The sequence below is a fragment of the Antechinus flavipes genome, chromosome 4 (genome assembly GCF_016432865.1).
Source record: "Antechinus flavipes isolate AdamAnt ecotype Samford, QLD, Australia chromosome 4, AdamAnt_v2, whole genome shotgun sequence".
In the NCBI taxonomy this organism is placed as follows: Eukaryota; Metazoa; Chordata; class Mammalia; order Dasyuromorphia; family Dasyuridae; genus Antechinus; species Antechinus flavipes.
In genome coordinates this window covers 357,663,519-357,676,111 of record NC_067401.1, presented here as the reverse complement: position 1 = coordinate 357,676,111, position 12,593 = coordinate 357,663,519, and the positions used below count along the sequence as shown (strand labels likewise).

At 31.7% G+C, this 12,593-nt stretch overlaps 1 protein-coding gene across 2 annotated transcripts in view; it reads left to right on the top strand.

The window, feature by feature from the left end:
• Positions 1-12,368, top strand: part of SFT2D1 (SFT2 domain containing 1) — a 37,724-nt gene extending 25,356 nt beyond the window's left edge. The window contains exons 4-8 of one of the 2 annotated variants that reach the window (XM_051998091.1): positions 1,552-1,633; positions 2,659-2,694; positions 3,651-3,709; positions 10,353-10,382; positions 11,852-12,368. In XM_051998091.1, the coding sequence (XP_051854051.1) occupies positions 1,552-1,633; positions 2,659-2,694; positions 3,651-3,709; positions 10,353-10,382; positions 11,852-11,891 (247 nt within the window). In that variant the 3' untranslated portion in view covers positions 11,892-12,368. Of the gene's footprint in view, positions 1-1,551; positions 1,634-2,658; positions 2,695-3,650; positions 3,710-4,887; positions 9,025-10,352; positions 10,383-11,851 lie in introns of those variants that run through there. The other variant, XM_051998090.1, reaches the window with a different exon arrangement.
• Positions 12,369-12,593: the final 225 nt, after the last annotated feature.

Sequence of the window (12,593 nt, the reverse complement as noted above, 5' to 3'; positions counted from 1 at the left end):
ATTCTCAACAATACAATGAATGATCCAGTACTACTTTTTGAAGGATTAATGATTTAAAATGCTATTTATAACTAGAGAAAGAACTGATTGTGTCTGAATACAGACTGAAGCATACTTTTTTTTCCTTGTGGTTTATTTTTTGTAGGGGATGAAGAGAGGGAGATTTAGGGTTTTTTGATTAACATGATTTTCATGGAATTATTTTCCCTAACTTCATATGTGCTTTCTCAGTGTGGGGGTATGAGAGGGAGAGAATTCGTTTTAAAACAAATGTAAAAAATTGTTTCACATAGGAAAATAAAAATATTAAAACAAAAAACAAAAAACAAATTACTCCTTTTGGTTTATATTGTACAACGGTTTTTGCTAATATCCAAAGCAAATAATTTGGTGAATTCTTAAACTTGATTTGTTTATACTTCTTCTTTCCAAAGTTTCAATAAGAATAATAATGCAAATCTTAATATCACCTTCACCTCAGTTTTCATAGTAGCCTTATGATACAAGTAGTGAAAATATTGGCCTTATTTTATGGATGAAGAAAGTAAAGCCCAAAAGTTAATGATTTGTCTAAATAAAAATTTAGATAAAAATATGGGGCAAATACGCTTCTTAAAACTTAAAAAGTTTTATGCAAAATTTATGAAACTCAAAAAGTTATAATTCACTGAGCACCTATAGACAAGGAATAATCAGATTATGTGCTCCACAGAGGCAGGTAACCTGGCTTGATTTGTCTGTTTGTTCTGTTAGTGCCTTTTACAAAGTAGGTGTTAAGTGGCTTTCTTAAGTTAATGTTGAAATATTAGCATAAATGGGAATATTGCAAACTATTCCTGATGCACATAGAGGCAAAACATTATCAAATTTGTAAATTTAGGAGTTTGACGTTATTGTTTATAGAAATCATTTATTTTTAAGTAAGACTTTTTCCTCTCATTGAAGCTTTCATTTACCTATGAATAATTGCTATGTTTGAATTGCTATCAGAGTGTTATATGTTTTCTACAACTTAGATTTTGTAGGAGGGAATTATAGTTAGTGATTCAGTGCATTAACATCTATGTTAATTTTAATTGCAAATAGTTATCCATTACAATAGAGAGAAGCCGCATATTTATTATTTACTCTCTTTAATTAACTTGTGTTTTTCCTCTTTTTACTCATAGAATTTCATTATAATTAAATGTAGTAAACATAAGAAATAGTCTAATTGTGTACTACACAAATGAAAAATAGCTTAGAAGTGTTATTTATCAGCATTATAAATTAGCAGTATGAGTAATTTTTAAAACAATATTGGTTCTCTGGTAACCGAAATATCTAAATTTATTAGGATTTGGGATGAAAAATTTATTTTAGACACCATGTCCTATTTATACAGTATATGTAACAATATGCAAAACCAAACTGCATGCACACATCTAAATATGATATAAATTTTATTCAGAGTAGTACCTATCTGGTTTTTATTAATAATTCCCTTTTTTATTAGCAAAGATTTGGTTGAATATGTCTCAATTATTTTTTCTTTTGACTTTTTTCACATAGTACTTGCTTCTTAATGGGACCTGTGAAACAACTGAAAAAAATGTTTGAATCAACAAGGTTGTTTGCTACAGTTATCATGTTGGTAAATATAATTTTATTATTTTTGAACACTTCAAAGCATATTTTGAACAGTGGTTTAAATGGTTTAATATAACAAAAATACTTGCATTATATGTACCACTACTTTTTTTTTTTAATTGAACAGTTTTACCCATAAGATTCAACTTTTATGGAATTACTTAATCTAAGTCTCTTTTAACTTGGCCTGTGCTTGCCTACTAAAAATTTCTGTTTAATTAAGAATTCAATTCAACAAACAAAAATTATTCAGTTTAGTTATCATTGTACTTAGGATTTTTTTTCAAACTTTTCTAGTGCCTTCACTTCTTCATTTAAATTATTGAAAAGCTTCAGAAATGTCATATAGTGGACAAAAAATTGACAGCAATTATACACTTAAATTTTATATTATCTTCACAGATAAATTTAATTTAATTGTTTAAAATATGCCAGTGACAGAGTTGAAATTAAAACTAATTGGATTTGGTCTCTTATTGTATTTTTAATTTCAGTTCCCTTTAATTCTTCATGTGCTTCTGATCTTTTATGTGATCCAAAAGTAAATTGTCACCTTGTAGATTCATATTCTCATGCCATTCACATTTATTACTGTATTTTATAGAGGCTCAGCATGTATGTGAATAAAATATAATTATGTTCTGTGAACAGTAATTTTTAAAATTTTTATAAATTAATGCTTAATTGTCTTCCTAAAAACTCTTCAGTTTTAAACTTATAGGTTCAGTTTCATTATCAGTTTCCAGTCAATCAGAAGATGTTTGTACAAAGCAATATTTCAAACAATGTTTTGGGCAAGGCAATATTAAACATGTTTTAAAGAAAGTGATTCAGTAGAATATTAGGTTTGATGTAGACATTTGTATTTATCTTTAGAGTTAATTTTTCAGTGTTGATTAGAAAATATTTTCAAGGTCATTTTCCAACTCTTGAATGGGACTTATTTGTAAATAAGTGCATTTTGTTAAATGATTTAACCTATATCATATTACCACCTATGAATAAATGCTTTTTTTCTTTTTAACTTAGATTTGTTTGGTGTTAACTCTGTGTGCTGCTCTTTGGGTAAGTGTTATCTGCTTTCTAGTTTTCTATTAAATACTTTTAAATTTATCACTACTGAATTCAGTAAACTGGAGCAGTGTTTTGGATAAAATTCAAGGAACTGAAGAGTAGTTTTGTTTCAGGTTCTTTCTGACTTCATCAAGAGAATAAAAGGTAGTTATAAAATTTATTATTATGCAGTACTGCATCCTGATGTGGAAAACAATGGAAAATAGCATTATTGTGATAGAAATTCTGTCACTTTTCACTTTTTGTGATTTGCAAACACTAATAAAAAGAAATGATAGGATATACTTTAATTTTGATATCATGGCACCAACAATGTTTTTTGAATTTGATTACATTACTTGATATCAGTCTTCTCGTGTTTCTGGAGTGAGGGAGAAAAACAGCTTAAATTTCTAAGAAAGAAGTGTAAAGGTTGATCATTTAAAATAATGTTTAAAAGATCAAGATAAAATGAAGACTTTCTCTTAAAAACCACACCTACCAAAACAGAAAAAGTCAAAAGTTGCAAATGGAATGACGTGAAACTCACAGAGTTTGGGATTCTTCAAGTAACTCTTGAAGGCTGTCTGCCAAAATTGTGGGAGGAATCACAATAATTATTGAATTCTGGCAACTAAGATTTTAGTACCAGTTATGGGGGAAATCTACAATTGTTCTGAAAAGCTTAATATTTTGAAGAGTTTGTGTTCTTGCTCTAAAAGTTGTGATTTTTTTTTAAAAAAATTGCATATTGAAGAAAAATAGTTAATGAGTGAAATGAAGCCTAGAATTTGAAAAATATTTTATAAACAGTTCAAAGGTTTCAGTTCAATTAAATTGCAAAGTAATAAAAATGGAAGCAAGAAGACCATTCAGGTATTAGAACCAGTCATCACAGTCATGAATTAGATATTATGTTGAAAATATATTGTAAAATATGTTTCTAATAATTAGTATTTTTTGTTTAGTGGCATAAAAAAGGATTGGCTCTGCTGTTCTGCATATTGCAGTTTTTGGCAATGACTTGGTAAGTTTTTCTTATACTGATTTTAAAGAATATCATCACCTCAGAACTGTTAATCACTCCCTCTTGAATTAATGAAATATTTGAAAGATACTTAACAAAGATGACCTGATCTGGTGGAAGCAAAGTAAATTTTGAGACAGCAAGATTTCTGTTATCAAATCTTAAACAGAACCTTATAGTGTGGTTCAGAGACTCATACCATTGGAGTGAATATCTCTAGCATATGTTGTAACTAGATATATATTTTTTAAGCTGTTAATATTTTGAAGAATTGGAATGTATTTTTACAATTAATATTTGTAGCCAGATATATTTTTAAGCCATTGATGTTTTGAATGTTTGAAATGTATTTTCATAATAAATAGTTTAGATTTTGTGCTTATGGGTATTATTGAGTACATTTAAATTAGTACCCCATCGAATTTTAGAGTTGAGAGGGATCTCAGTGGCCACCTAGCTTAGCCTATATCTGAACAAAGATGACTAAGGGTGCTTAAAGATTGGCAAGTTCATTTTGACTTTGAGATATCATTCATAGTAGATTATCATTCATATTCACCCCTTCTTTTAGTATATAAAAATATAGTTTATTTAGCCTGGAGAACTGAAAGCAACCAGTTTTTCCTTATCTCCTTACTTTCCTTTGATGTTAGCTACCTGTTGGCCCCATCCATTCTGCTTTATAGCCCATGCTCATTCTTGGCAGAAAATAAGCAAAGTAATAAAAATTGGGCCACTGTAGCTTTTTTCATTAGTTTTTATCTGTAGCCACCCTGGCCATATGTAGCTCTCCCTTCTTTGATATCCTTCCCAGTAGAGCTACTAAAAAACTCTGCAAAAAAAAAAAAAAGAAAGAAAGAAAGAAAAGCTCTCTTTGTTGTTTGTCTTTTCTTATCATTCCTATTTCTCCTTATTACAGTACCATATCATACTTTTATATTTTTCCATTACTTCTGACCCTTTTTTAAACATCTTTTCAAACTTGAAGTTATGTTGAGAGTAGTATCCTCATCTTTTGTCCTCGTGTAAGCTAGTTTTTATTTCATTAGATATTAAATTGTCCTTGAGATTTGATTGTTCTAGGGGATCAATCTGAGGTGGTTGATCTCACTTCCTGACTGCATGAGGATAAAACAATCACATGAAAATTCAACTTCTTTCTGATATTTGTCTGGCAGATCACAAAAGATAATTTTCAGTGTCCTTGATGTGTCTTCTGGGTGGATAACCTTCCTCTGCTTTGAGTAAGTTTTTACTGACCAGGGAACTGATCTGAGTCCCATCTAACCTGGAGCAGTCATTGTAGTAGGTAGGATTCAAATAAAACACAATGCTATCTTGGGGAATGATAAGTTCAAAGGACAGTGAGCCCAGATTGATCTCCATTTTTTTTTTTGGTGAAGGCCCTAGAAATGGTAATGACCTCACCTTAATGTGAAATACCCTCAAACCCTGAGAAAGGAGAATTCGATTTCTGACCATTCAACAAAGAGAGACTGCCATGAATGTGTCCTTTGTCATTCAGAATTGTACCCTAAGGATAACTGTATCAAACTATTGGTAGTTGAATTTGGACTATTTGGGAAGAGTCTTCAGATCCATCAGCTGGTAGGCATAGGCTTCGACCCAGCTCAACAGTAATTTTGGGACAGTTTGAAAAACTGCTGAAAGATCTTCTTATGATATTTTTATGGGGCAGGTTAGAGGCCATTGGATCCTACCACACGGACTTGGTTAAGAGTCTTAAGTCTTAAGAATTGTAGGTATTTTTCCAGGAGCCTAGGAATCTAGGAACTGAGGAGGTGAATAATGTGCCAGTCACATCCCAATTGATTGCTAAGGCCGGTTGTTGCTGCCACAGTTTCCGAGGTTTAAAAAAAGACAGCTTCAACTTTTACTCCAGTGAAAGGAGACATCTATAGGTTATTCAGTGGTTAACAAAAGGAGATATATTTGGCCACCTGCTGTGCTCTGAGGGCACACCTGAGTGAAGCTCTCCCTGCTTTGGTGTGCCTGAATTGGTCTGGCAGTCAAATGACCTGAAAGGAGTTGGAGCTCCTTAGGGCTGTTTTGTATTCCTATAACCTGGAAGAGATATCAGGTACCCAAATCTTTTAATCCTCCTAGCTAAAAAAAAAAAATTTCAAGGACAATTTCATTATCTTTTTAAAAAAACGAGCCTAACCTGAATGGAGGACAGGGGTTCTGATAACTGATTTCAACGTACTTCTGCATCTAAATATGTGTCTTCTCTTCCTTTTCCCTCTTCCTCAAAATTGTTTGCTATTGCAATATCTCCAGAGCTGACCTCCTGTAGAATTTTAGTTTGTGACATCCCACCTGCCCTGCTTTTGAGCTCTTCGAAATCTATTCTTCTAAAATCTAGAGTTCTTGTCAGATGTTGGGCTGGTTTCCTCTTTTCTTTTACAGACTTTAAGAGGAAGTGAGTATTTCCTCAGTAAGCAGTTTTTATTGGTGAGAATCTGATCTGGAAATGAATTTCTTCTTCCCCTTCGAAAATAAAGTTACCATTAAAGCAAGTTAAGAAATACTGAACTGCTGTTTTTTACAAAAATGGAGCTCCAGCTTATGTCCATTTCTGACCCAATGAATAGAGTACTGGCATGTTACTTAACCTTGTTTGCCTCAGTTTCCCTACCTATGAAATGAGCTGGAGAAGGAAATGAGCAAACACCATTTTTATTTTTGCTCACAAAGACTCAGACACCCGAAATGACTGAATGTCATCACCATCACTTTTGTATCAGGCCTCTATTTTAGGCTTATGATCTGTTTCCTAAACTCATCTTTTTTGGGGAGAGGGGTGGGAGGGAGAGTCTAGATAGATTGCATTATTTTTTCTGTTTTTACTTGCATTGATCTCCATTCAAATGAATGTGCTTACTCTCCTCTCCTTATGGTTCCCCCTTTTCCCCTAATAATGTCAGTATTTTCTTACTACATAATGCAAACTTCTGCCTTTTACCCATTTTCTTTCTTTTGAATAAAAGGTACCTGTTTAATTGCTTGCTGTTTAGGGGAGGGAGAAGGAGAAGAAGAAAGGAAAAAATTTGGAACACAAAGTTTTGCAGGGATGAATGTTGGAAACTATGTTTGCATGTATTTCAAAAAAGAAAAGGCTATTATTTTTAAAAAGAGGGTCCTATCTAAAGCCATATTATAGTTGTGAATCTCAAATATGCCTTCCTGTGATGTTAGGCTTTTTAATTCATCATGCTTGTTGGCTATTTTCTCTGCATTTGTATATAGACTTTAAAGGCTATGAATTTTATGACTTGGATTTTTTGTCTTGTGAACATTTTTATGTATTCACTACTATGCTTCTTTCTACCTTCTATTTATTTTCTATGGAATGCAGTTTGGTGGCTGTTTTTCCTTCCTTATTTCTTTTTAGTTTAACAGAAGGAAGAGAGGAGGAAATGAGTACTTATTAAACATTATATCAGGCACTATGATAAATTTTACAAATTCTCTTGTTTGAGTCTCATAACAACTCTGGGAAGTAAATCCTATTGTCATCATTCCCATTTTACAAATGAGTCCTTGTTAGATATCGCGCATACCTTGTTATTATTATATTTTAAACTGTAATCTAGAAATCCAAATCCTATTCTATCATCTTCTTAACCCAACTATTCACTTCCCAAATATGCTTTTCTTATATTTGTCATCCCTTGTCATCTTTTACTGAGTAATGGAAGCTGTTCCTGTTCACCTAAGCCCTTTGATTTCTTGCCCAAGATTTTTTAAACTTTGACAGTGTTTTTTCTCATTTTCATTTATCACTATAATTTGTGCCTATGTGAATCACGAGAAATATCATCCGTTCTGGCAAGTCTTGGGAGAATCTTCAGTGTTATGTTTTGATACATTCCTCAGCTGAAAAGTATTGAGCAATTAGATTATTTTCCTTTATTTTCTTCAAGTCTTATGATATCCTTAATAATAATGGCTCTTGTTTTCTCTAGTCCTCTCCTATCAATCTCCTGTATTTTTAAAAGGATTTAATTCAAGGGTTGTATACTATTAATTTGGGAAGGAACAAAAGGATCCTTATTGTTTGAAATTTAAGAGGAAAATGTTTTATGACTTGATGAATGATAAATCCATTCAAGTCTTTATTATTTTATTATTTACTAAGACAACATGGCTCAGTAGTTTGCTGAATAGAAGACCAACTTTTGCATTAATTTTTTCCAAATTAATTATGAGCATGATAATTTGTATTAGATTACATTTACAAATTAGATGGGATTTTATAATTTAGGCCATTCCTAGATCTGTGGGATTATATAGTTGAATCCTCTAGTTTCATAGGCCCACAGTAATTGAATAAGTTGCCTAAAGTTACAGAGCTAATTAGTAGCTGAGTTAGAACAAGAGTCCAAGTGTCTCGGCTTCAAGACCTCTGTTCTTTCACCATTCACCTTAATTATGTATAACCAAAAGATACTTAATTTGTTAGAAGTAGCATACAGTAGTTTTCCATCTAATTATGAAAGCTAAAATTGTACTTTGAAAATTTCATTTATTCTGTGTCTCTGAGTGGGATGTTGAGTGTTTTTTTTCCTCAAGAGATCTCTGCTTGATTTGAAAGTAGCATTATAATTAAGCTTAAATCAACAAAAAAATGAATGCCAACATTTTCATGTACTCTGAGCCTTTCTAAGGAAACTACTGATGGCTAATCAAAGGCAGTTGAGCAAGTTAGTTTCATCTCAAGACAAAAGCTAGGAAAATCACCGTTAACAAATTAAGCTTACCTGATTAGCTCCCTCTAAGTATAACAGGCAGTGGGCCATGCAGAGGTAGTTGGCTATATAGGGACAGTGGGCACAACAGTTACCTAAAAGAAGGTCTAAATTCATAAGTACAAAGGACAAAGAGAATGTTGTAGTATCTCACATAAAATAAATAGTGTTTGTTTTTCTGTTATAGAGAAGCACCTAAGCTCAGAATGTTGCCTGAACTCTATCCTAGAGGAGGAAAAAAGAATATGAGAAATATCTTCACTCTCATAGTGAGCAGGAAGCCTGAAGAGCTGTCTTTTTTTTAATGGAAGAAAAAACCTTTACTTTTTCTTCCCCTTTTTTGGTGGGGGTGAGTGGTGAAGTGGATTGGGGAGTTTATTGGCAAATAGGGAGTTTTGAATAGGTTTTGAATTTCTGAATTATGCTCAAAATATGAGAATGATGGACTATTTGTCAGGGATGGAGACTATCTAACAGGGATATATAAAATGTTTCTTATGGAAAAGCATTTAAGGTGCAAAAAAAAAAAAAAGAAAGAAAGAACTGATCTCAGCGTAAAGATAACAAGTAGAAAAGCTTATTAATTTTCAGAAGATAAGACTTAAGAAAATAGGAGCACAGAAGTACCAAAGGAGGAATAGGATGATTGCTGGAGGTGGAAGGAATAATGATAACAGATGATGGGAATAAAGCTGAACTACCAAATTCTTTGCTTCTGTTTTCCTTGCAAAAGAAAGTGCCCTTGAGACTAGAAAAACATGGCAAAAGAAACTTGTAATAGAATTTGGGAGCCTAGAATAAGTTAGCTGTCTGTAGTTTAAAGCATCAAACTCAAATGAATTGCATCCCAGAATACTTGCAGATTATGTTTTTGCTAAATTATTATCTTTCAAATGAAATTTAAATTTCAAAGTAGTCTTTGAAAGATCATGATGAGTATAAAAACTTCTTTATTCTTGAAGGACAAATATCCCCATTTTCAAAAAAAGAAAGAGGTGTATTGGACCTTAATTCTTGGCAAAACTGTTAATAACTAGCCTTTGTATATCTTCTGCTAAGTTCTAGAATCCATGGTAAGTATATTTGATCCTCACAACAATCTTGGGAAGGAGATAAATTCTCTTATTAGTCCCTTTTATAATTGAAGAAACTGAGGCAAACAGAGGTAGTGATTTGCCGAGGGTTACATAGTTAGTTCATAGCTGAGGTTGAACTTGAATTCAGGATGTCTTCTATCTACTCTTTGACATCTATTCTGTCTATCTGCTCTATCTACTGTGACATTATAACAAAATCATTATTTCTTTCTTAGAAAAAGTAATGAGACTGAGACTGACATCAGGAAATACTTATGTATTTAATAGTCCGTTTAGCCTCACATGCCTTTAACAAAATCTCATTCTTATTCTACGGGAAAAATGGAAAAAGGTAGGCCAAAAGAGATTATGCAACTAAGTAGATTGAGAGCTCTATAAGTGTTCAAATTCACAGTAGTAATATAGTTTTCACATCACCTTGGTTTTTCAGTGGACTGCACTATCATCTGTGTTTGAACTTGTGACATTTAATTTAAGGTTACTAATGTGAAGAAGTTGTTAGATATCTTAAGAATTGAAATTGTGTCTCATTTCTTTATTTTTTCTTGGCCAATATTTGTGTATAATGGGTAATTGATTTCTTAAACACTGAGAATTTCTTGACAGTACATTTAGTTCTTCCAGAACTCTTTATTTTTTAAGAGTATATGAAACAAGAGGGTAATCTTATTATACTTAGCTGATTTTCTTGTTTTGATATAATAAAAATTATTTTGTATGTTTAAAAAAAATTATATACTTGGAAATCCTAATCATGTTGTCCTTCTGTTACAGGTATAGTTTATCATATATCCCATATGCAAGGTAAGTTTATCTTAACCCTTTTCCCTTGTTATTGCATAGTTAGTTCTATGCCAACTATGCCATCTAACGATTGCATAGCTAGTTCATTGGAATGCCAAATTTGACAAGATCTTTTAAATATAGTTTTTGGAGGTTACTTCTTAAATTGTTCTCTTTAGTATAAGAAGTGAATTAGTTTTTTTTTTTTTTTAAGAGATAAGTGAGGTATTTTGTGATATACATTTTGATGTTACAGAATTGGATGGAGAGAATGAATTGTGTATTTCATCTACATATCTTTATAATTACAAAGTTTTGAGAAATCTTATTTTATTTGTTTCTTAATTATGGTTTCATTTTTGAACTGAAAGTCAGAGAAGGTCTATCCAATAGAAGAGACTAGGAGAAACACTTTGCAATAAGAAGGCAAGCTTCTAGAACATATATCTTATTTACTTAAAAGTGAAAATCAGTGGGAATGTAGAGAATGGAGTCTGTTGGCATTTTACTTTAAAGCCAATATTGCTGGAATCTCTTTATACCATATGGCGAAGAGATTGATACAATTTAACTTTAGAGAAAAAAAAAAAAAAACGGGATTCATTCTCTTTTCCAACCTTTGAAATGTAACATATGCAAGAAATTGGGGTGGGGGAGAAAATCATGCTTTTTAATAATGCAGAAAATTAGTTCAGTCTTTTATTCCATAATAAATAGGATATTAAATTTGAAAGAGAAAAAATTACAAGTCATCCACAGATACAAAACAGCTGTATTCAACTCCACCAGTGCCTTGAAACCTTGGTGGATCTCTGTTTCCATTTCATTCCCTGCCTCCCATTTTGAACTCCCAGCCTTTTACAAAGTTTTTGGTGGAGAGAGAGAGAGAGAGAGGCCTGTGAGTTGTCTCCTGTACACTCTGGTAATTAGAACATCTCTTGTCCTACTATTTTGCCCATTCACCCTTAGTGATCTTGAGGCATTTTGGAAATGACAGGTACCTTTACAAATCTTTTACTTTATACAGAACAGCATTCAGAATTTCTTAATGATAGAGCATTATTAGCGACTCGATTGTAACACTATGCCAAAATTTTTAAGTTGTTTGAATTTCAATATGAAATGATAATCCAGAGGTTTCATTCATTTTTTTAAAAAAAATCTGTAGCTTTTATCTAAATTTTGCATTTGAAAGGTAATTAGAGCTCTAATTCGTTATCTCTAAATTATTTTGATCATGTAAGATCACTTATTGGACTAAGTGCCATTTCAAAAAAAAAATTCTCAAGATCTAGTAATGACACACATACTTCAGGTATTGAAAAATCCAACAAATTGTATTATGTCAGAATATTATATTTAAGATTGTTTTATGGCATTCGATCTTTAGTATCCATGCAAGACTTGATGGTAAGGAGTTTTCAACAAATGTGTTTGTGGGAAGGTTATTACAATTCTCTTTTTTCTCTTTCCTCCTTCCTTCTCCTTAGGGATGCAGTGAAGAAATGCTTTTCCTCTCTGATAAGTTAAAATAAAGAAACTTTTTGAAGATGAAATTTTTATATTGATGTCAAGTTTTCTTGGTGAAGCATACTTCAAAATTAATTTTTACTTCAAAAATGTTGCAATAATTTAACATCTTTTGTATACTGAGTAAAAAATCTTTTATGTTTAAACTGTTAAATATTTTTGTCTTAAATTCACAATGTGCCATTATTGTGAGTTTCCAAAGAACAGGAAATTTTAATCATAGAACTTAGATTATTTTATAAATCACTTAGCTTCTTTTAGACTGCTTTGAGATTTGTAGTTGTTTGGAGAGCTTATTGTAAATCTACAGCAAGATATATACAGTTTTCTGGCCCTTTATAATTTTTCTAAGACATCATTGTTTTTACTTGAAATGTGAAATAGTTTTTCTTTAGATTGAGTTGCATATTATGTATAGTAAACAAATTAATATATAAATCATTATAATTTTGAAATAAAACAAAAATTTGGAAAAAAGATTTTCTGTATCCAATTTGTTAAAGAGGAGATGAGAGGAAGTAAACCAGTTCCCTAACTATAAACTTATACCCACCCCTGCAAAAAAGGTAAGCACTTTTACCTTCCCTGTAATCTCATTATTTTCCCTACTGACTTGAAAAAAGAAATAGAAAAGAATTTATTTAGAAATTATAGTATCAGGAAAAGTTGGGTGATACATTTTAGACTGCCTCCCAATCCCCA